At 42.8% G+C, this 25,127-nt stretch overlaps 2 protein-coding genes across 6 annotated transcripts in view; one reads left to right on the top strand and one right to left on the bottom strand.

The window, feature by feature from the left end:
* MXD4 (MAX dimerization protein 4) overlaps positions 1 to 18,872 on the top strand; it is a 227,019-nt gene extending 208,147 nt beyond the window's left edge. Inside the window, exon 6 of one of the 2 annotated variants that reach the window (XR_013838610.1) lies at positions 18,784 to 18,872. The gene's annotated coding sequence lies outside the window, so the exon portion shown is untranslated. The remainder of the gene's footprint in view (positions 1 to 18,783) is intronic. The other variant, XR_013838611.1, reaches the window with a different exon arrangement.
* The window catches only part of NSD2 (nuclear receptor binding SET domain protein 2), a 78,825-nt gene that overhangs the window by 31,152 nt on the left and 22,546 nt on the right, over positions 1 to 25,127 (bottom strand). For all 4 annotated transcript variants that reach the window (XR_013838603.1, XM_079975097.1, XM_079975099.1 and 1 more), the window contains 7 exons: positions 23,817 to 23,983; positions 22,031 to 22,513; positions 16,362 to 16,506; positions 15,338 to 15,415; positions 13,984 to 14,102; positions 10,250 to 10,331; positions 8,655 to 8,770 (listed from right to left, as the gene is read on the bottom strand). Coding sequence is in view for 3 of the 4 variants with exons in the window: in XM_079975097.1 (XP_079831223.1) it covers positions 8,655 to 8,770; positions 10,250 to 10,331; positions 13,984 to 14,102; positions 15,338 to 15,415; positions 16,362 to 16,506; positions 22,031 to 22,513; positions 23,817 to 23,983 (1,190 nt within the window). In the remaining variant the exon portion in view is untranslated. The remainder of the gene's footprint in view (positions 1 to 8,654; positions 8,771 to 10,249; positions 10,332 to 13,983; positions 14,103 to 15,337; positions 15,416 to 16,361; positions 16,507 to 22,030; positions 22,514 to 23,816; positions 23,984 to 25,127) is intronic.

Here is a 25,127-nt window from a genome sequence, read left to right as displayed (position 1 = left end):
AGAACAACAGAGATAGTTAGTTATTCCAAACAACCTGTACTAACAAACTAGGCTCCTCACCTAACCTTACCGGCCAGCCACACTCCCGGTAAATTATCAATACCCTATTCCAGTAGCTCTTTGCTTGTGCATTAAATGCCAATATGCATTTAACGTCTTTCTTTGGCCAGCACATTTGGTCATTAGAAAAAGAGAACTACAGAGGTGAAACCACAAAGTTCACAAAGTGAACTGAAATCTGAGGAACTGAGAGCAGTGGCAAAGTGGAGGCATTTAGGGAAGCATAAGGGGAGCAATGGGACGCAGGTGGCGCTGTGGGTTAAAGCCTCAGCGCCTAGGGCTTGCCGATCGAAAGGTCGGCAGTTCGAATCCCTGTGGCGGGGTGCGCTCCCGCGGCTCGGTCCCAGCGCCTGCCAACCTAGCAGTTCGAAAGCACCTCCGGGTGCAAGTAGATAAATAGGGACCGCTTACCAGCGGGAAGGTAAACGGCGTTTCCGTGTGCGGCTCTGGCTCTGGCCAGAGCAGCGATGTCACGCTGGCCACGTGACCCGGAAGTGTCTCCGGACAGCGCTGGCCCCTGGCCTCTTAAGTGAGATGGGCGCACAACCCCAGAGTCTGTCAAGACTGGCCCGTACGGGCAGGGGTACCTTTACCTTTACCTTTAAGGGGAGCAATGAAGAATCACATTAGCCTGCCTGGGCATTTGGAGAAAGGGGCTACAATTATTACTATAGACAGAAGGCTACAAAAATGACACTTGGGACACTCATAGAAGCTTTGTTGGTTCTTATTCATATTTATTGCTGGATGATGTATGTGCAGGAAAGAAAAGTACAGCACGTGTTAGATAACAAACAAGTTTTAGCATGTTGCAGAAACACACATAACTGTGCATGCACGTAACACTCATTTGGCATTTCCTATTAATATAGGAAATGATGTGGTACGGACTACTTTTCCAAAGTAAGTTAGCATACAAAATAATTTTCTAGCTGATCTGACAGCAATTGGCTGATTTGACCATGAAGGTCTGCAGTCAAAACACAACTGAAATGTCATTTACAATTTGGATGCAGCAAGATGGCATCCCCTCCTACGGGATATATTGAACCATAGAACTCGAAACTCTCATTTTTCGGACACTAACAGTGCTGTTTAGCCAATGGAATTATCCAGCTTTTGCTCTTGACAACATTTGATGCCCCGTCCCCAGGAACCTAATCTTAATGTAAGGTAAGATCTACCCATATAACACAAAGACAACTGTTGAAGCCTAAGGGGTTTAATGGCTTATCTTGTCAAATTCCATGTGGTATACTTTGCTACGGACAAGAAGGATGTTGGCTTGAAGAGGATAGGAATATCTGAATATACCTTAAAAAAAATAATGAACTGCCAAGTATTTTCTTTGCTTAAGATATTCAGGAAAGGAAATCTGAAAAAACCCACACCCTTCACCTTCAAGGCAAAATTTAACAAGCCTTGCTGTTCACATAAAAATTGGTAGAATACACAAGATCACTATAAAAGCTGATAAAGCAAAGCAACCCAGGAGCAAGGCAAAGAAAAATATCTGTTTAGTCTGATAACCTCAAAAAGGTCATGGGAATCAAGAGGTTCACACTGCCTATTTGCCGTGCTTGTGAAACTTAACAATAGCACAGTGTATCACAACACCCAATGCAGTTGACACCTGCAAATTACCCATTTTTTAATACAGTGCCCAATACAACCCTAGGGCCTTATGGTGAAGGGCAGGTGAGAAATCAAATTAACAACAGGAAGGTAGCAAGTAACTCCTGCTTTATTGATAGGAAATCTGTATTATCTGCCTAGGTTAACTATTACCTAACAGACCTAAAAAGAATGAGGAAACAGATGCAAAAGTGCTCAACTGGCACAATATTCCCTTGTAATAGGGCAAGTCTTTTTTTTTGGGGGGGGGGGAGGCAGGCAGCCTAGAATTGATACTAACACAAGTAAGCTTCTCAAGCAGACATACTTTCCGTCTTTGGAAGCCTAACCCAGAAACGTGTTGAAAATTATTTTCTTTTCCTTTGTCCCCTAAAAATTAATTGCATTCTTGAGCATTCCTGCTGCTGGTGAGCACTGTCTCCTCCCTGCTATGATTTATTTCTAAGGGTTCGGAAGCAGGAATGGGAGAGCGGGATGATCCAGGAGCCTTACTCACTATGTACCACCACGGTAGCTAGCCAGGAGGAGGAGCTGCTGGCCTGCTTTTCAGCTGTGCGGCAACCCCCACCGCAGGGAGAAATTGAGTCATGGCAACTAACAGGGAGGGAGGGAGGGAGGGAGGAGCTGAGACAAACGGCCTCCCCCTCCCCGTCTTCTCTGTCTGAGCAGCAGCGTATCACTCAGGCACAAAACGACCGGCCCTTCAAGGAGCAGATCTTGGTTTTGCAAGGAAAGAGTTCAAAGCTTGCAATGAACCCATGCTGGCCAAGCTTTCCCTGCTCAGGAAGGATCATAGCTGTCATACCGACTGCAATTCTAGCCATGGAGGCAGCCTCGGCCACCAGAGACAGAGCTGGATACAGAAGTACCCCCAGGCCGTGAACCTGCTACTTCAGGAGGAGTGCAAGCCACCCAGGGCAGGCAACTGACTAATTTCTCGGACATGGGAACCACTCACCAACAGTGCCTCTGTCTTCTCAGGATTCAAAGCTCAGCTTGTTCTTCCTCATCCACTTCACCATTGCATCCAAGCATTAGTCCAAGGGCTGCCTGGCCTCTCCCGATTCAGATGTTATGGAGAAACAAGAGCTGAGTGTCATCAGCATACTGGTGGCACCTTACCCCCAAACTCCTAATGACTCCTCCCAACAGCTTCAGATAGATATTCAATGGCACTTAAAGGAACTCTCCTAATGCTACTCTGCACCCAATTCTCATTCAAGAACACACAACGGACTACAGTATCAAAAGCCGACAAGAGATCGAGAACCAGGAGCAAAGTTGTGCTCCTCCCATCTTGCTCTGGCCAGCACTGAACCCACACTGGAATGGATATTAATAGTCTGTGTCACCCAAGAATGCTTGCAGCTGCTCCCCCACAACCCTCTCCATCACCTTCACCCAAAAGGAGGTATTTGTAAGGGCGGACAATTGCAAACAATATGCAATTTCCATTTTTGCAACAGTCAAAGAGATTAAATGCACTACTGGGGCAGGAGAAGTGTCCTGAGAATCCCTTCTCCTTCTCTCCTTCCCTTGCTGTGCTTTCCAGGAATTGAATAGCACTGGTTTTCCATTGCCGTTTGTTGCTGAAGATTACCGCGTGGGGGAGGGGTGAAGCAGCAAGGAGCAAAAATAATTTTAAAATCAATTTGCTGCATGGGTTCCATTGAAGTTTTGTTCAAAGCGAAAGGTTCTGCTGCTGCAAATTTTTTTGAGAACCACTAGCCTAAAATGTAACTGATGAAATGGAGCTCACGGAGAAAAGTTCTAACAGTATAAGAAACTTCTCTTCAGTAGTTTTAGAGATGCCATACAGCTTTCAATGAACACATGATAACCTAGTGACCAGGCACTAGGGGAAATAATTCAACCTTCCAAAACCCAGAAAGAATAAGACCATGAAATGGAGCAGAACAAAGAGAGGGTAGGCACAGATAAGCCCTTTCTTCCCAAATGGACATAAATCCACATAAATTCACAAGAACGGAATCCTCATTTTGCCACTCAAGAGGGATAGGGCGTCTAGCGCAGGTACATTTAAAAATAGCAAGGATTTCAAATACAGTGGTGCCCCGCAAGATGAATGCCTCGCAAGACGGAAAACTTGCTAGACGAAAGAGTTTTCCGTTTTGGAGGTGCTTCGCAAAACAAATTTCCTATGGGTTTTTTCCCCTTCCCCCTCCCTTTTTCTAAGCCGCTAAGCCGCTTATCCGCTAAGCCGCTAATAGCGCTAATCCGTCAATGGGCTTGCTTCGCAAGACGAAAAAACCGCTAGACGAAGAGACTCGCGGAACAGATTCTTTTCGTCTTGTGAGGGACCACTGTATTCAGGTTGGGCATTTCCTTCACCAATTACCAATTACCAAAAAGTAATACCCAACCCATGATTTTGAATTTATCCATAAAGACACCTCTTCTAAGTTACATGGTCCAGATTCTAGGCTGCCATCTTCAGAGAGAAGAGGCAGGAACTGCAGTTCCTGCAAATTCGAAGTTGTTAGACCCAAGAGTTCACGGCGTCATAGATACACGTTCCTCTCTTTCAAAAGACTAGCACTGAGTATCTCTGGCTCATTAGTTCAGGGCGAAGGAGGGATATATTACTTGGATGGGAAGCTGTCAGGAGCCACACTCCCATATACAAGTGTCAGATCTGAATACAAAGCGATGTTCCATGGTAACATAGATGTATATTTAACTGCACTCAACTTTCCTCTTCCATTTTATCCATAGCTCTCTTTATGAAGGTTATTTTAAAAAGCTCTGAAACACACTTTATCTTATCATGACTGCATAACAGGGGAAAACCAATCAACCAACCAACCTTAGAAATTTCAGAAGAATGCAAAAAATAAAAAATGCAGTTGAATAGCGAGCCCTCTCTTGCAGCTATCCAAAGCCTCAAACATCAAAATGCAGTTTGCATCCCAATAATTGCATATATGCAATTTGCAGACTGCATGTGTGCTTTTTGTGTATTTTCAAGAAACGCAAGTATACCTCTCTGCTGGGACGTTTCCTCTATGCTTTTATCATCTTCCAAAGGAAGGAGGTGCAATTGCACACTTTATGCTCCCCACTTAACAGCTGATGGGCGGGAAGAGATCCCAGGGGCTCGCTAAAATCTAGCAGTTGGACTTATATGGTCTGTGATCCACGGGTTGCCCACAGGACAGAATGCTCTACTGTGGTTTGTCCATTAATTTCCACATTCTAGAAGGCACCCTGGCTTGCTTACTCACAAGTGCTCCCCTGAGCGCTGTGTGTACATCTTCACACATTAGGAAACTGATTGACGGGTTTATGCATTTCAAATGGTAATGTATTTCCTAACCAAAGATCCAGAAATGCCATGGGTACCTCTTTTGCCAAGGGCCATTTTAAAGAGATTTCTGTTAATTAAGGCTTTGCCCTGTCAAATCAGTTCTGTAGCTCCTACAGTGCCCTTCTGTCTAGAAAAGGACTTAGATCATGTGCTTTATCACCAGTGTCCAGAAGAGACTGCTACACGCATTCTAACATAATCCCAATTATATTGTACTATGCAGAGTCTGATGGTAAACTACCCTGACAGCCAACCTTGGTTAAAAAGCAAAGTATAAAAATAAATCTCACTATGTTTCGCGTACGGCCACACTTTTGTAGTGAAGTAGGCCATGAGCAAGTATACTGTCCTTTGGTATAGGCAGAGCAGGACGGAAATTCACATACACAAATGTAAAATTTTAACAGCTTGGAAAGAGCTTTGGCTAGTGCCCACAGAACTATGATAGACAAGGACTATACAAGCTGTGGGAAGAATGAGGAACACTGTTCTCAGAAGCCAGTGCACATGAGAGTGCGAAGCTGGAGTAGATGTCAAGGGGCCTACAATGTTAGCCAAAGCTGAAGCCTATCTGCAAAATGTGTTAAGACTGTCCTGCAGAAACTCCAGGACTTCCAAAACCCCTTCTATAAGAGATCTTACTAGACCCCCCAACCTGCTGATGAATCCTTTCTTGCAATCCCACGAACTATTGGTCACAGAACAAGCCAGAAATGTACCAAAGACGTGTTTGGAGTAATCATGGGTTAGGGGGAGGTTCTTTTCAACCTCCAAGCAGTTAAATGCTTATACTTTTGATTCTAGTGCATGACAGAGCCACGAGGATGTTGGAATCTGAGAACCATGGTCTCCTCAGCACTGTGCAGCAATAAGGAATATCCCTACCTGCTGCTCACATAACTTTATGCTAGCCTAGGAGATATAAAGAAATGGAGGAAAGGTGTCTATGAAATCAACTGGCCAATCTGCCCTTAGTGGGTTGACTGTCTCTTATTACTTCTCCTAATGAAAAAAAGTATCAGTGGATTGCTAAACAGAGAAGAAAAAGTCACATCACCACTTACCCAACCTTGGTCACTACTCTTGGAATTAAGGATATTCTCTGGAATTCAGAAACCAATGGATTGGTGTTTGTTCATTAAGTCTTTAGGGCCACTGCCTGCAGGACCCCAGAAGAGCAGGAGGCCTTCATTTAGGAGAGATTGTGACAATGATCTTTGCTGTCTGTTCACATGATGCAACACAACGTCCCTCCATTTGCCTTGAGAAGTACTAACATGCTGCCGCCACAATCTCCCTCAGCTTCAGGAAATTGCCATTATAGCATCCCTGCGAGACCGAGCAGTTTCCTTCTCAAAACTACTTCCCCAGCTACCGAGCCAGGAATCCATGATCATCATCTAGGCTAGATAATTCTCATCTCAAATAGGTGAGATATCCAACACTGGAGTAATTGAACTGATCGTGGAACTGATCAGATCCTCAGACATTTCACCTTTAGTGTTTCCTCCTAGGGCCACTGTGAGAGCTGCTGTGTCTCCCAGAATAATTTGTACCACCAGAAACTTCAGTATGCTGAAGTGTAGGCTCTTACAAATGCCCAGAAAAGGAGTCGGAGGAAGGGAAGGTGCAATCGAAAACCATGCCAGATGTAGTTCAGTCAACCAAGTCTATATGAGTATTTTTCAGACCTTCAGGTTCGTGCAGCCAAGTTAACAGGGAGCGCAGGCTCAGACTTGTTACATTGAAAATGCTACCTGGCACTGTGGCACTGAAGATCGTTTTCTTGTCCAAAAGGAGGGCCTGGACACCAAGAGCTGAGTGGGGGATAGGAAGCAACCGGAGCCAGCACAGACTCCAGCTAGGAGAGGCTTCAAGTTGCACGGCCGAAACTGAATACAGTGGTGCCCCGCAAGACGAATGCCTCGCAAGACGGAAAACCCACTAGACGAAAGGGTTTTCCGTTTTGGAGGTGCTTCGCAAAACGAATTTCCAATGGGCTTGCTTCGCAAGACGAAAATGTCTTGCGAGTGCCTGTGGGTTTTTTCCCCTCCCCCCCTTTTCTAAGCCGCTAAGCCACTTATCAGCTGATCCGCTAAGCCGCTTATCAGCTGATCCGCTAAGCCACTTAACAGCTGATCCGCTAAGCCGCTTATCAGCTGATCCGCTAAGCTGCTAATAGCGCTAATCCGCTAATGGGCTTGCTTCGCAAGACGAAAAAACCGCAAGACGAAGAGACTTGCGGAACGGATTCTTTTCGTCTTGCGAGGCACCACTGTATTCAGTTCAGTGCGTTTACAGAATTATCTAAAAATAATGACTTGGATCCAAACAGTACAATTCTACACATCTGCTGAGAAATACCGTAGGTTCCCGCCTGATCCAGCAACAACCTGAACCCTACCCAACCTTCTTCAGGAGCAACAATCCAAATCCAAAGGAGCGTTTTGGGAAGCATAGGGAAGAGGAGGGGATGAGGTGGAAAGCTTCTGTTACTTCTCTCAGGAGCCATATTCATTATCCAGACATAGGATCAGAGTTGGAAGGGGCCCTGAGGATAATCTAGCCAAACCCCTGCAATGCAGGAATATGCAGCTATCCCTTATGAGATCAAAACGGCAACCTTGGTGTTATCAGCACCGGTTACACCACGTCTTTATTTACAGCAAATTGCAACCATACATGCAATCTGTGATTTACATTGTTGCAACAATAATTACACAGCTTTCTGTGTAGTTGAAATAAACTATAATCTTGGAACAGAGTGTTTAACTTTTTATAGAGATTATTCAATCTATGTACACTTACACTGTTGTATACATTGTGATACATACCTTAGTTATTCCAATTAGTTCCATAAAACATTGATATAAACACAAGATGGCATAAATATATGATACTATTTAATGTGAAATTATGTAACAATTTACCAGAATAAGATGCATTTGGAAACAAAGCAGCTCCTTAGTTGGTTGGGTTTTTTTCCTCCTTCAGGTTAGCTTTGAGTATATCTTAATACGCCAACATACAAACGTATTCTAAAATGTTCAGAGAAGTTGCCAAACTTTGATTTTGCAATTTTTACACAGCATTTTAACTTGTGTTAGTCCTAGTACAGCTTGAATTGTATACATTCGAAGTATTATATACTGACTTGGAAGCTTGAAGTATGCTCTTCCAGGTGCTTTTCAATTCAATCTTCTACCTTTAATAGTTTTAAAGCAATACAGAGTTCTACACAGAAGGGACTGACCAAGGAAGAAAGTCACGATAATCATGGGTGGCACTGAGTTATCCAGAGTGCTATTTCAGGAGACACTGTGCATGTGATAGGAGTATCTCTTCCCGAGCATTTGGGTATGAGGAATGCTTTTGTTGGACCCATCTGAGATGAAGTTTCTTTCTGAGCCAGATATTCACCAGCCCTTCCTCCTCTCCCTGCCTTGCACAGCTCGGTCTACCAGTGTGTAGCAAGAAGAGAGGCGGTGAAGTGCAGGAGAGGTGTTCACAGAACAGAAATGCCTCGCTCTAAATTTCATCGCCTTGTTTTATGTGGATTTTGTGCATAGTTTTTTTTTAAAAAAAAGTTATGGTGTTTTATCTGAATGCCACTATTCATTCATATTTTTACCTCGTTCTCAGTTAAGGAAGCTGAAGGAGATGAAGTTTTGCTATAGGCAAGATCTGACGATTCTGCTGCTGAAGCCCGATTTCGCTTCTTCAGGGGTTTACATGCATCTGAAAGACCTGTCATTGCGGTAAAATAATTTGTTTACAAGGTGAACTTGGAATTCTAACGCATTTTCTTGAATTCTGTAGATAACCTCCCCTCAAATGTGTGGGAACCTTTTACACCGGACTTTTTAAACTACCGCAGTAATGAACTGCAGAGCACTTTCAAAAGGCACTAATAGTTAAGAAACACTTCAGTTAAACAAGTCTGCACATTTGTCACTTGTTAATTAATTTGTATTCTATGGAACGTGGAGCAGCATGTATTGGATTTTCCTCAATTTGTCAATTAAGTAGAAACTGGGGTTTAAAAAAAACTAGCAAATTTGTTTTCAAGGATAAAATAGTTTCAAAAACAACCTCATGGTGGGAGTAGTTATGATGAAACATGCCACACTACAACACCCAGATTTCTTTTTTAAGCAACAATCCTATACATTCTTACCTTAAAGCATGTTCCAAGAGCACAATGGGGCTTACTTCTGAGCTCACATTTCTAGGATTGCACTGTCATGGAAGTGTATCTAGACCAATAGCTTTTAGAGACTGGTTCTCTACCTCCCAGGGACACGGGTGGCGCTGTGGGTTAAACCACAGAGCCTAGGACTTGCCGATCAGAATGTCGGAGGTTCGAATCCCCGCGACGGGGTGAGCTCCCATTGCTCAGTCCCTGCCCCTGCCAACCTAGTAGTTTGAAAGCACATCAAACTGCAAGTAGATAAATAGGTACCACTCTGGCGGGAAGGTAAATGGCATTTCTGTGTGCTGCTCTGGTTCACCAGAAGCGGCTTAGTCATGCTGGCCACATGACCCGGAAGCTGTACGCCGGCTCCCTCGGCCAATAAAGCGAGCTGAGTGCCACAACCCAAGAGTAGGCGACGAGTGGACCTAATGGTCAGGGGTCCCTTTACCTTTACCTCTCTACCTCCCACTCCTCATCACTGCTCTGTCGAACTAAATCTACCAAAATGGCATGGAAAAACACAATGCTAATTGAATGACAAAGGTCTGAATTTGAATTCTAAGAACTGCAAGCAGAACAGAGGTTTCCGGTCTCGTATAAGCTGTTTCAGAGGGCCAGGGGGTCTTCCAACACGATGTCTGGTGTGTTGTGGCACTGTAGATGCAAGGGGCCAAATGGGCGGTAAGATCCCACTTTGTGCAAACACAACTGGTCTCTGTTCATTGCCAAGTGCGCCACCAGGTCCAAGCCAAAGAATCCTGTGGCATGTTAAAAACTAGCCCATAGAATGACTGAGGGGTGGGGTTCACTGCACTCTACTTTACTAGTTATGTCTAATGAATCGCATTCTTCACAATATTAGAAGAAGATATGGGCCAACAACAGCAATGGAGGAAAACAACAACTCATGCCAGCATTCAAGCAAGGCCACATTTTTTTCATCAAACTAGGGAGCTGGCAATCTTCAACAACTGGAATTTGTAAGAATTTAATTGAAAATGTTACATCAAAGCTTGTTCTGACCACATTACCTGACTGGTTCTTTTGTGAAGAAGAGGTTTCTGTGACTTTAGCTGAGTTTGTTTTTGCTGTTTTGTCATTGCTTGTCTCCCTCTGTTACAAAATAAAAATAAAAATGAAATGAAATGAAAAAATAAAAAACCTAATCTGGATAAATGTGGACATTACCAGGCAAATGTCTTTGTAATACAAAACTACAGAAGATACTACAAAAGTAAAAACCCACATCCATCTCATTTATATGGAATCTCTTGAAGGTGAGAAACTATCAATCAAAACAATCATTTAGTATTAAACACAAGGTTAAACACAAACCTGTTGCAGGCATGGTCTATCCAGAACTCAGTATTTTTGTAACCATAAATCTGACTGGTGCTTATATCAAGGGTTTCTATAATGAATTTTAGAAGGTGCTGAACTGTGTTTTGACTAAATCAAGTTGATAAAAGTATAAAATGTTCCATTTATGCTTGAAATTACATTGTGTTCACTAAGTTAAGGCCACCCAATTGTATTCTCAATGAAGACTGTTTTTTTTTTTAAAAAAAAAAACCATGTTATAACCACATGCTTCGATTTCATAAAAAAGGGACAAAGCGAGAATTGTGGCAGAGACTGCATGGCAAAAAGGTGCTCACTTATTTCCAGTGTATGGTTGCCAGATTGTGAAGAGCAAAAAAGAGGATGCTATGATGACTCTCATTTTAAATACACCTACTGGTCATGTTCTGCGGATGCCTGATTATCGTCTTTCAGAGCAAATACTCTATTCCGAATTTAAAAATAGAAAGTGTAATGCTGGTGGTTAACAGAGGAGGTTTAAAGACTGTCTCAAGGCAAACATTTTGGGAAACATTTGCCTGCGAGCGCTCCAACTGGGGAACAAACAGCCTTTACCAAAGGTGTCATGAGCTTTGAAGACACTCGAACTCAGGATGCAAGGGAGAAACATGCTAAGAGGAAGGCACGCTTGGCAAATCCACACTGTGATCAACTCCCGCCCGGAAACCTATGCCCCCACTGTGGAAAGACGTATGGATCCAGGATTGGCCTCCGCAGTCACTTACAGACTCATTGTTAAAACAGTGTTTATGGAAGACAATCTTACTTGGATACGAGTGATCGCCAAAGAAAGAAGAATAGAATCTGCAATATATTGCTGAGGGGGGCAGAAGAGAAGAAGAAAGAATGAGAAGAGAAGAAAGCAAGTCTTCAACCAGCATTAAAAAAATTGCTTCCAGTAGCACCTTAGAGACCAACTAAGTTTGTTATTGGTATGAGCACACAAAAGCTCATACCAATAACAAACTTGGTTGGTCTCTAAGGTGCTACTGGAAGCAATTTTTTTATTTTGTTTCGACTACGGCTGACCAACACGGCTACCTACCTGTAACTTCAACCATCAGTTACGTCTATGTCTCATCCAGAAAGTATAGCCAGAGACATTTTGACAAATTGAAAAAAATCCACCCAGACATAAATTTTACCCCTGAGAAAGAGAATGTGTCCTGGAAAAATAGGACACATGGACACCCTAACCCAGTGTAAAGAACAGCACAAAACTGAAATAATTTCTCTCTCACACACACCGACAGAAACACCAAGAAGTTGCAATGTTATCCATGATGCTGCACTACCAGGGACAGTATGTTCTTAATGTGGCCGATTAGAGGCTGCTTCAGCCCATTCAAAGCCCTGGAGGGCTCCCTGCCTGCAGCCGCACCTTCTGTCAGCGAAGGCTAGGAAGCACAGAGCTTGCTTAACCTGTACTCTCCCTTGCCACCCCCAAGTATGGCAAGGTCACAGCAACAGCTCCTGAAGGGGTTAAGGCTGGAGTTATTCCCTGGACAGGAGAGGAGCAGGGAAAGACTGGTGGCTAAAAATAAATTTTAAAAAATGGGTTAAGCAATGGGGCAAAAGCCAGTTCGTTCTAGGCTTTCCTTCTTGCTGGGATTCTTGTGGAATGGAGCCCTTCAGCATTCTGAAGAGGCAGAGGCAGCTGGCCTCTTGGAAGCCAAAATACTTATAAGCAAGGCTCTTAAGATTTGAGGGCTGTTTTCGCAGCATTATGCAACCAATATCTGAAAGATCTCTTATATTGCTTTATTGGGCAAATCATAGACACAAGCTGCTGCTGGAGCAAAGTGACCAACAGCATTTTTTAAAAGAAAGACAGTTGCACTTGTTGGAAAGGACAGGCTGGTGTTGAAAAGCTCCATATTCAAGAAAATGAGGGCTATCCATCAGTTCCTAAACCTTAGTATATTTAAGGCCTTCTTCTCCCCTCCCAGTTGTTCAGAACGCTGTTAAACAGGAACAGAATCCTCAAATTCCAAACAAGCAGAACCCCAACCCCCCAAAATTTGCACTCTAGAAAGATGTCTGAATCAAGCCTTAAATATACTAAGTTATAAGTTTATAGTCTAAAGGATTATTCCATGAATGATTAACGCTGAAATTCTGAGTACACATTCAGGTAAGAGTCTCATTTGTTTAAGATTAAGCTTTACTTACGTAAAGTGTAACTTAACCAACAGTTCTGCAAATTCTGGGCTACCTTGAGTAAGAACAACAAAGTCCACCTCATGCATATTTTCAATTTATGTGCAAATACCTCCATCATGAACAAGAACTGAGAAATTGCTGCACTCATAGAATCAAAGAGCAGAAAGTCAATGCACTCTAATCCAAACCGAGAAAACACCAGCCCCACACAATCAACAGGAGCCCACAGAAACCTACTTTATTGTATACTGATTTCTGATACTGAATTGCACAACACTGAAAGCAATTTTAAGCATGCATGTCTTACCCTCAAAATTTGTTTTTAAAGGTTTTTAAAGGTTGTTATAAAATATATCCCATGATCTATGTATTAAAGATGGTCACTGGTGTTCACATGACTGTAGTGTACAATTACATTTTGCATAGCAAAATATTTCAGAAATATTTCAGTTGCTCTGCACTGCACAAACTGGGATGCATTCAGAGAAGAGCAACAAAGATGGTCAGAGGTATGGAAAACAAAACATGAGACATGCTTAAAAGATCTGGGTATGTTTAGCCTGGAGAAGGCATTATTAAAAAACTGAAAGGCCATCACACAGAAAAGGGCAAAGATGCGTTCTCTTCTGCCAAATGGCAGGACTAGTTCCAGGAGAGCTAATTTTGGTTGAACATTATTAGCAAGTGAGCGTTTAAACCAAATGTGGAAATGGTGTGTGGTCTAGCTATGCTCGTTCTTTCTCACTTATTTACGTCCATCTTAATTCTGGAATTGAGGCCTATTAAAATTCAGCGTTTCTGCCCCTTTGCTCGTGGTGAAGGGTAGTTAGATATGCAAATAGGTCTCAGGTGGAAAGAGGATTAGTGCTCCGGGAATGCTGCATTAAAAAAGCAGCGATGGCTCTCTAAAGCAGTGATATTCCTATATAGTGTTCCTGAGTTATTTGTTTTCCCAAATACAGTCCATTATCCCCCCCCCCCCGGCTTCCTGACAACACCTCTCCCACTTACTTGGCAAAAAGGTCCAGAAAGAGTCACATTCAATGATGCATATGACACCCTAGAGGATGTATTCAAATACACCCCAAACTTGTGTTCTACATTCATTCTGAGTAACCACTTCATAGTTAATGCATTTGTTTGCAGTGAAGCAGAACACTATAGAAACTCTGAAAAACCGAAAGATATAATCAAGTCTGGTGCTATTATAATGTACCAAACAAGCCAACAATGTAGTTACCTTTAGGTAATTCTTCTTATCCATCCTGAGCCTTTTCCTAGGAAGTTCCTGAAGTTCAAAATCTTCTTTAGGTTTCCTTGTCCTCTTTATTGGTTTCCTTTTATTTCCATGTAAGTTACCTTGGAGCAGGGGGATGGGGGGAAACTTACATGAAAAAGATCTAAAGCTCATTTAGAAAGTATCTTGAACTCATCTAGTTTTCATCAGTTTTAATATGCTTTATTAACCCTTAAAAGTCTGGGGCTTGGAAGTCCTGTTTCTAAAACTAGTTTTACAGTACAAATCTTTCGGGGCTAAGCTTCTTATCAAAACACACCACATGGTTATTGTGCAAGTTAACATTCGTTTTCTTGTTTCAAGCAATTTACCAATGGACCCACACAATTTGAAGTCTTACTCTTGGTTTAAAATAATTTCTTCCAGGAATTAAGGTCTTATACAACAGAAGGCTTCAGTTACCCCTGTCTGTGAGATCACTAGTGCCATATCTCCCACAATTTGGCAGACGGATAGCAATATAGGTAAGCATGTGAATTTATTTTGTACGAAGGCCAAGAAAACCCCGTCTTAAATGTTCTGTCTCAATCAAAGCCTAGAAGAACAGATGCCATCAACACCCTGAATGTTTACATATGAAGGGGAGATGAAGTAGTCAAATTCCATGTTACAGAGAGGTAGCTCCAAAAAGGATCAGCAGCCAATCTATGTTTCAACAGCTCTGCTCTGGTGTAAAGACTTACTTTAAAAAAAGGCAAACTTCTTAGCAGTCTGAATCTATATGGAAAAAGTAATAGTAATGAACTTCATCTCAACTGCTTTCCCCATCTCAGCAGAAATGCCTTGAGGAGCAGCTGCTTCATGTAACAGTCCGAACTTCAACTTCAGAACATAATATGATATCCTGTAACAAATGCTAATAAACTATTTTTTTTACAGCTACAGATAACTGTCCAGACATAATTCATGTCAATTAGGAAGCTTAAAAATACCACAGCCAGCAGTTATTATATACGCCAGTGCTATCTGAACATAATATATTGGCATAATCTATACTGGCATACAATGGTGATCATTTGCAGACTGCTAAAAACATGCCCAAGCATGAAATACATATTGTATAGTTATGAAATAAGCTATATTCATTTTGATTATTTTGTAGGACGAAGCTATCAGGAAGTTGAACAAAATTCAGCACTACAGCACTCAAGTATTTAATTTGGGAGCCATAAAAATTCTGAAGCCAAAGGAACACAACATCTGAGAGAAAAACAATGATTTGTGAGCAATTACATAAAAGGCAGACTTAAGAATTACTCATAATGAATTAATAGTACACAGCACAGATTTCAATTACTTCTGGATCTTGATCTCCTTTTAGGGGATTCTTGAAACACTTTACGCTTGGCCTCGCCCATATTCTTCTGTGATGAACCTTTAGAGATACAGAATGTTGTGCAGTGTTGTTTGTTTGTGTTTGTTTGTTTTAAAATAGACATCCATTATTTTACACATTAAGACAAAGCTGTTAACTTTCCCACAAGATGTTATTTCATACACAGATAACAAAACTGACTGCACTTTTTATACATTTTTTTTCCAAAACTGACAAACCTGTCAAACACACCTTCATTCCACTCATTGCCCAAAGCAGCAACCTGATGGCTTAAAATTTCCATAATAATCTAATGAAGTTAATATGCTAAATATTTATTACTTTATTACTATAGCTACTACTTTTACTGAGAAAGATCACTAATATAATTCCCTCCCTTCCTCCTTCAGGTTTATTCATTATTCCAAAGAACTTTTAGTACTATATCGGGATATCGAGTGAAGTGTTAATATCAACCAACCAACCAAAATGCCTTGCAGGCTGTGATGCTATTCTAGAAGACCAGCACAGTGCTCAATTGGTCATTTATAATTTGGAAACATGCATTTCTGATGTTTATGCATGTCAACAGTTTCACTTATTACAAAGGGAAATAAAATTACAAATGACACTGTAATTTTAAGAGGTTTGATTATGTTTAATGATAACATTTAAATGCTAAGATTATTTCTCCTCATTTCCACCGTTCTCACTTTGCTAACAGTGAGGCAGCTGCTTATAGACAGGAAGGGAATGAGAAACCAGCAATATCTAAACAGTAGTTTTACACAGAAAAACTCCGCAGAACAATGACCAAGAAATGCAGACATTATTGACTTTTATTGTAAAGACTGCATTCACGGCTATCATCACGACACACCAAAATTAGAAGTGGAGAACAGCAAACTCTGCCCGCCCCCCTACAAGTCTCAAGCTGTGTGCTTAGGTTAACACCACCACATATATTAAACTTAGTTAGAGTATACTAGCACAGTTTTACGTTTACCAGTGTCTTCTTCAGATTTAGGAGAGGTCACTATGGCAAATTTTGTGTTATAGCGTGCTTTCTGTTTTTCACTAAGCATGTTCCACTGCGATTCCAGCAGCTCTTCAATTTCGTCACTTGAGGCATCTGGGTGTTCAGCAATCACCTGAACAAACACAATACTTGTTCAAAGCAGGAATTAAAACATATACGTAGTTAAAACCAACACTCTGCATCTAAAAGTAATAGAGATTAAGGTTCCTTTTCATACTGTGGGATCCAGAAGGCAAAATATTTACTTGTATGCGTTTATGTATGCTTATTAGCATAATTTAGTAATCCGAACTGGCTTTACAGTAATTTGAACATTTTATTGTGCTTGATGTTATTTTTCCATTTGTGTACAAAGAGTTTACAGTGGTGCCTCGGAAGACGAAAAACTCGCTAGACGAAGGAGTTTTTCGTTTTCTGAGCCGCTTCGCAAGACGCATCTCCCTACGTGCTTGCTTCGCAAAACGAAGCTTGCCCCGCAAGCTCCGGGGATTGATTGATTTTCAATGCATTCCTATGGGAAACCATGCTTTGCAAGACGATAAACTCGCAAGAAGAAAAAACTTGCGGAACGAATTAATTTCGTCTTGCGAGGCACCACTGTATTTTATAAGGAAAGGTGGAGCATTTTTTTTTCTAAACAAGTAAATGTGATCTGTAATTATGAAGTGGAAAACTTCTGATCTGACACAGCATCTGTGATCCTCCAGGTGTTGTTAGACCCAAGTCCCATCTGTCTCAGCCAAAACAGTCAATGGTCAAGGAGGATGGGAGTTGTAGTCCATCAACATGTGGAAGGCCACCATGGCCTGGGGTCAAGAAACTGAGCTATGAGTCAGGAAGTCCCCGGTTTGAGTCCTGTCTCTGCCATGAATTCTGTTCTCTCACCCCTTCTTCATCGTCTCATGGAAGAACAGAGCAAAAAGCCACCTTCAACTTGCCTTTTCTGGGCAATGCTGCAGACCTGCAGTTCATTCAGTTACTCAGGCAATTCCTCCTTGCTTGCCCTTGCTTACAGATTTTCACCCTGTGCTTTATTTAATGCTGGGGGAATCACACTGCTAGGCCACCCTGCTGAGCAGCTGCATGCTTGGTACCACAGCTGAGAGCACTTCAGTCAACCCATGAGTATGGGTGGGAGGGGCAGCCCAGCAACTACAAGATCTGTGATTTTGCAGCAGGAAATGCTAACCCAGCCCAAGAACTGCCAGCAGCTACATGCTCTGGGGCACTGCAGCTGACAGCAGCTTGCTCAGCATCCACAGAGGGGGAGCTAGGAGAGCTGTTCTCCATCACCCTGAGACTGGTGATGTACTAGCTCCTTCAGAAAGAGTGTAACTCCATCTAGAGCAGGACACATCCCACTCATCCGGTCTAGGTAACCACCCACAAATAGTTCCTCAGTTTTGTCCGGATTGAGCTTAATTTAATTGGCTTTCCTCCAGTCCATTACTAAGGCAAGACACTGATTCAGCGCTACACCTGCAGCCGTAAAGAACTAAAGCTGTGCAGCATCAGCATATTGCGGACAGCACACTCCAAAATGGCGGATGATCCCATTCAGTGGTTTCATATACATTTTAAACAGCATGGGGGATAAAATCAAACTCTGGCTTCTCAACACTGAAGGTTCCACAGAGTCGTACAAAACTCCCTAAGTGGTCATCCAGTTAGCAAAGCAATGCCACCCACTCCAAACAGCCTCTCCACAAAAAATCATGGTCTATGGTATCAAAAGCAGTCAAAAAATCAACAGGGGCACACCAGAAAAAGGCAAGACAACAACCAAGGCAGATAATTCTCCATTTTCTCCCAGAGCTTTGAACATGACACCAAGTGACTGACAAACCAGTAACCCCACCCAGCAGTCAAAATGGCCCATGGAGGGTGGGCAAGTTCCCTCAGATAGTTCCAGTTCCCCATCCCTGACATAAGCTTCATGGACTATAATCCAGTTCATCAGAAGCCTGAAGTGTCATCCTAATTTGCAGGGGCACACATCATTTCATATAGGTATCATAAACCACCACTATATAGTTATTTAAAAGCAGATTCCATAACATTCCATGAAGACACGGGATACATTTAAGGAAATATCAAACGTCCATGGTTGTCACCTTTTGTTTCAATATATGTTATCAAGATGGTCTGCTGGGGGATTTCTTATGGAACATGCCAACTATTTTGTCAATTTAAGGGAGGATGAGGAACCTGCCTGCCTGTGGGGGGCGGGTGCCCAAATTTTACCTTTGAGGCAGTCCACCCCCCACCTACCCACCCATCAGCTGACATCACTGCCCTGACTCCCACCATCAGATGAAACACTCCAAATCTCAACTCAGGAAATGCTGAAAGCTTTATTGATAAAATCAGCACACAGTCTCAGCATTAGCTCTAAGTACAGTGGTGCCCCGCAAGACGAATGCCTCGCAAGATGGAAAACCCGCTAGACGAAAGGGTTTTCCGTTTTGGAGGTGCTTTGCAAAACGAATTTCCCTATGGGCTTGCTTCGCAAGACGAAATGTCTTGCGAGTTTTTCCGACTTTTTTTTCCTCCCCCCCTTTTTCTAAGCCGCTAAGCCGCTTATCTGCTTATCCGCTAAGCTGATAAGCCGCTAAAAGTCGCTAATCCGTCAATGGGCTTGCTTCGCAAGACGAAAAAACCGCTAGACGAAGAGAATCGCGGAACAGATTCTTTTCGTCTTGCGAGGCACCACTGTATATGGTTCAATGATCCATAAGTAGGAGTTTTTGGATACACAACTAGACATAAGGAAAGGCATCCCAACAATGGACTCGCCCCTCCCGCTCTGGTCCCAAATGAAAAGACTGCTTGCAAGCGGGTGCTCCTGATGGGGAGGGGCATGTCTGCTGGGAGGGGCACTGGCGATGGGACCTGTGTTGAACTCTCCAGCTCTCACCGCACCTCTGATTCAACCAGCTCCACCCATACTCCAGCTACCTATCTGGCTACCTGGGAACTTGGCTATGAAGAGATGGAGAAGGAACTGGCCCAGTTCATGCTGCCTCCCCGAGATTGGCATCTGGCAACGGCAGTGCAGGACTCTCTTCTCTGTCACTACCTGAACTTTCCCCCACTGTCAGCTGTGGAGTCCTCTTCCCCTTCCTGAGAAAGATCCTGCCATTCCCACCCCATTCCAGCTGAAACTACAGGACCCATGATGGCTGGGAGGACTGATGGGTAAGAGAAATGGAAAGGGACGTGTTTCTCCTTGGCACAACTTTTCACATGGCGTATCTGCATCTGCTGCCAAAAGGGGCATTTCCCTCACTGATTTGGGAGGGGGTTCTGTACAAATATACATGGGAGTCCTCTGCTAAAACAAGAGAGGGAAACCCCCTCGTTCAGCAGGGGATTCCGACGCATAGCCCCTCCCTGAATCAAGAAGGGTTGTGACTCAGAACTTCCTACTAAAATGATGCCCCCCCCAATCATTTTAGCAGAGGATCCCATGCAAACCTACATGGGACCCTCTGTTAAAACAACTGTGGTAGGGAGAGAGAAAACCAGTGTTCGGACCCCCCCCCCATTGTTCTAGGAGCATTTTGCAACAGGGAATTTCATTAGTGCAAGCAGTTTCTGAGCTCCGGGCGCAGTACTGCGTCTACAATTTCAGATTAAAACTGCAGAGTGGAAGGAAAGGAGGACCTTTTTCTGCCTCCCCACTTCCAGTCACTCTCTGAAGACTGGATAAGAGAACCTCTTAAGAATATTAGGGGGGTGGGCGGGCAGGAAAAGGACTAGACCATGTGAAAAATTAACATAATATTTTAGCTGCCGTTCATTTTCAACTTTGTAGTCTTCTTATAAAAAAGCATGCCTAGACATTCCACTGTTGCACCCATAATCTAGGCTCCTAGCTTTCATATCTCAGTTTCTAACACTGTCAGAAACTATTCAATTGTTCAAAACGTGAAAATAAAATGACAAAATTATAGGTATTTAATCTAGTGAACAATTCTTGCGATAGACTGATTTTTGTTCTTTGATATGTAAAAATCTACAGCACAAATGACAGTAAGAATTGCCTCGTTTGTACTATGGTTGAAGACAGACAGTGAATCTCAGGCAAATGCAGCCCTTTAGTCTCCTCTATCCAATCCTTCGGACTCTCTAGGCCACTACCCTTTGCCAGGCTACACCCTTCACTGCCTTTACTTCACTCCCTCCTCAACTGCTGGAATGTGTACTTGAACTGTGATGCCTTTTGCTTGCGTGGAGACAGGAGGATGGAGAGGGGGTTGAAACATCTGGCTTTTGTGTGGCTGGAATGCAACCTATTGTGCAAAAGGTGAAAATCTGCCTACTTTTGACTCTGGCCTCATCCACTTTTGGCTCTGGCTGCATCCACTCATGAAGATTCCAAAACGTTACCCACAAAGAAATGTGGTCCTAACACTGAAAAAGGTTCCCTTGCACTGTGAACAAACCAGGCCAGTTTGGCTTGCCTAATCATCCAAACCTGGGCTTGTAGTTTGTTTCTCTCCAAACCAACCATAAATGGTGAGGTCTTTTTCAGACTTGCCACACCTTATCATGATATCCAAAAGCAGACAAAAGCTGCAGCTAATCGTAAATATGTTGTAACAAGCCAACTTCAAGCCACTGATTATGAAGGTGGCTTGCGCCAACTTTCCACGATTAAGATTAACCACAGTTCAGGGTTCGGGTGACACACTAAACTGTGATTAATCAAAAACAAAAGTGGAAGTTCTTTGCAACTGCGCCAAGCTCTCTTAACAGCTGTACTCATGTTGCCTCAGATATCTTTGGGCATTGCCTGGAAAATTTTGGCGTTTCACTTACTAAAATACCACTAAAAGGTGCTCATTTTCAATTTATGATTATCTCTTCATCACCAGGAGTACTCTGCTACCAAGACCACTGTTTCTATATACACAAACATAAGATTCAAGCACATATTCCCCTTTCCCTCGAAGCATCTGCCAAGGTAATGATTGAGGCTGCAAAATACACACAGGGCTTAACCTTTCATCTATGCTGTTTTTCCAACCTAAATCTGCCCTCCAAACTGAGCTGCCCCACCAGAGAAAAGCCAGAACTATCAATGTATTTCAAATAGGGGGAGGGGGAGGGGGAGACAGGCAAACAGACACTGGGTCAGAGATGGACAACCCTTTAAGTCTGTATACAGAATAGTGGTTGCGGTGAGGATGAGATCTGAACTGGTTTACATTATCTACCTTGACCACAACACTGAAGAAATGTTCACAGTTCTACCCTCAATAACCAAGACTTCTGTTTTGATTAAAAAGCCCATTTATGCAAGTAAGCCAATGCATAATGCTGCTTTCGGGATCAAATGCTTCTAGGCCATCACAAGTCACTCTCTCAATTTAAACTATTTCACATATTTGATGGCACGAGAAAATAAGTTAACCCCGTGCATTATGCTTGATCTCCTTTGAGGAAAGATGGGGTATATTAATAGGTTTCTGTATGCACACATGTGTGCATGTGTGTATATTTATGAGAGAACAGATAAGAGTTCATTTATTAAGAGTGCTTGTGGCACCTCTGGGACACTATCGCAAGGAAAACAGATAGGCATATGAATTAAGCTTCGTAATACAAGTTCTGAAGGCAAATGCACAAACCTCATCTCTGTGCTTCTGACAAAAAACCAAGAACTGAGAAACTGCATCTCCCTTTCTGTTTCGTGGGGTGTACGCAACAACTTTTTTCCTAGCAACAGGAGACCCTGTGCTCCTTTTGGCTTCTCTGCCTTCAAGGACTTTTTCAGGGGTGATATTCTTAACTGGTTCAATGCCTTCGTCTGATTCATTCAATGCAAGCAGTTTTGCTCTCCTCCTCCTCTTGGTAGGAATATCAGATTCTTTCTTTGATTTCAAAGTCTGAGAAATGTCTTCATCTGTGTAAATTTTATCCATTTCCTCCAGAGACTTTACAGCAAGACCTGCTTCTTTTGCCACTTGAGGATTGAGAAGAGGTCTTCCCCTAACGTAAATGAAGGTGTACTTGACTTTTCGTTCCTCTGCTGTCAGGGACAATGCATCTTTTGCTTGCTTAACACCCATTTCCCACTGGGGGCGTAGTTTTCCTGAAACAGGTTTTAACATCTGCAGAGAAGCACACCAACAAAAGAGAATGAAATGAAACCCTTACTCGCAGGGATCATGAAAAATGTCAGTCTCCTATTAATATATTCAAATGGAGCTTTTACTCCCAAAATGTAAAGAATATAAAGGTAAAGGTAAAGGTACCCCTGCCCGTACGGGCCAGTCTTGACAGACTCTGGGGTTGTGCGCCCATCTCACTTAAGAGGCCAGGGGCCAGCGCTGTCCGGAGACACTTCCGGGTCACGTGGCCAGCGTGACATCGCTGCTCTGGCGAGCCAGAGCCGCACACGGAAACGCCGTTTACCTTCCCGCTGGTAAGCGGTCCCTATTTATCTACTTGCACCCGGAGGTGCTTTCGAACTGCTAGGTTGGCAGGCGCTGGGACCGAGCAGCGGGAGCGCACCCCGCCGCAGGGATTCGAACTGCCGACCTTTCGATCGGCAAGTCCTAGGCGCTGAGGCTTTAACCCACAGCGCCACCTGCGTACGCTACTAAACAAGGGATGCTGAATTGTGCATGGAACAATGACTTGGAAAGAAATGTGCCATGGCTGAAGCAGTAATACACCCAATAACAACATGACATACGCAGTAACATGGCTGAGCTATGGCATTATGCTAAAACGGTAAATGTGACAACATGAGAACGGGCCTTTTCTGTGGTGGCATCTGTAGAATGCCCTCTCGAGAGAGGCTCACCTCATGTCATCATTGCATATCTTTAGGAGCCAGGTGAAAACAATCCTCTTTATTCTATGGCCTGTTATTATGATGTGTAAATTATGTTACTAGTGTTGTATACCACCCTGGGATCTTTGGATAAAGGACGGTATATAAATAGAAATGAGGGACGCGGGTGGCGCTGTGGGTTAAACCACAGAGCCTAGGACTTGCCGATCAGAAGGTCGGCGGTTCAAATCCCCGTGATGGGGTGAGCTCCTGTTGCTCAGTCCCTGCTCCTGCCAACCTAGCAGTTCGAAAGCACATCAAAGTGCAAATAGATAAATAGGTGGGAAGGTAAACGGCGTTTCCATGTGCTGCTCTGGTTCGCCAGAAGCAGCTTAGTCATGCTGGCCACATGACCCGGAAGCTGTCTGCGGACAAACGCCGGCTCTCTTGGCCAATAAAGCGAGATGAGCGCTGCAACCCCAGAGTTGGTCACGACTGGACCTAATGGTCAGGGGTCCCTTTACAAATAAATTTATAAATTGAAATAAATAAATACACATGCATGCAGTGGCACATGTGAACATTCAAGCAGATAACAGAACAAATATGTTAATACAGAACACATTAATATTTACCTTTATCTTCTCTGCTTTGGTAAGGGAATGCTTTGCACTTTCCTGGCACAATTGCTCAAATTGCTCTTCTCCTTTGAACGGCACAAGACTCTTCTCAAATACCCAGGCTCGTTCTGGGGCATCTCCAAAGAATTGAACATGATATTGGCGAAAGCTCTTCTTTTGTCCTGAAAAAGGTAGCAGGCACACTTATATAATTATTTTGTCACCTAGAAATATTAATATAAACATACATAAATGTAAAAACACATTTAACGAAAAATGGAAAAAAGATTAACCTTTGTTTCTTTCAGGCTCTGATCTCTTTATATATATGTTTAGATTCTTTTTTTAAAAAAATCACAAACTCTTATGTCACACACATGCAGAGAGAGAGAGAGAGAGAGAGAGAGAGAGAGAGAGAAGTTTGGAAATATAAATTAGTTTTAACTGGACAGTATAAAGAAATAGGGCATTACTCAATGCAGTCCTTTGAAAAAGGCCTTGCAGAAGTCAATAATATTACTAATCTCAAACAGTTAATTTTTTTCAGAAGCGTTCAGTAGTGAGGGGCTAAAGATTGAAAAATAGCAACCGTGACACACACAAAGTTACAGCTTGGCCAAGACAATCTCACAGTGCAAACAGCTACATAACTGGGTTCTGTTATACTATTGGGAGAACTTCCACCTACACTGGATCACAGGAAGGTACAACGGCAAGGTTTATAGCAGGCATAGGCGAACTCGGCCCTTCAGGTGTTTTGGGACTACAAATCCCAACACTCCTGACAACTGGTCCAGTTAAGTTAGGGATCATGAGAGTTGTAGTCCCAAAACATCTGGAGGACCGAGTTTACTGATGCCTGGTTTATAGGGTATGGTTGAAGGAAGGGGGCAGGTCAGAGACTATGCGAGTCTTTCCCAACCTGGTGCTCTCTATGTTTGTACTACAACTGGCCGCGATGGCTGGGGTTGATAGCCGTTGCAGTCCAAATCATATGGAGGACTCTTGGCTGAGCTATGGTATCATGCTAAATCTGAAAATTAGCAAAACAAATCAAAAACATTGTCCCTATATCTTGTCTGCAACAAGCTTATAAGACTTCGTTTTGTGATTTAACTGTGGAAATTGCATGAGCGGAAAAGAAAACCAATACAAATAGTTGCCTGATTGACTCAGAAGAACTCAAATTATTTTTCTTAGTAGACAAAAAGCATGACACCAACTGTTTAATTCTTATCTATAGAGTCAGTAAAGTATACAATAAATCAATGAGTAATAAATGATCAGTTCAATACACAACGATCAAAATATCTGTAATAATCTTAT

The sequence above is a fragment of the Podarcis cretensis genome (genome assembly GCF_951804945.1).
Source record: "Podarcis cretensis genome assembly, chromosome: 5".
NCBI classification, from domain to species: Eukaryota; Metazoa; Chordata; class Lepidosauria; order Squamata; family Lacertidae; genus Podarcis; species Podarcis cretensis.
This window is presented reverse-complemented; position numbering and strand designations above follow the sequence as displayed.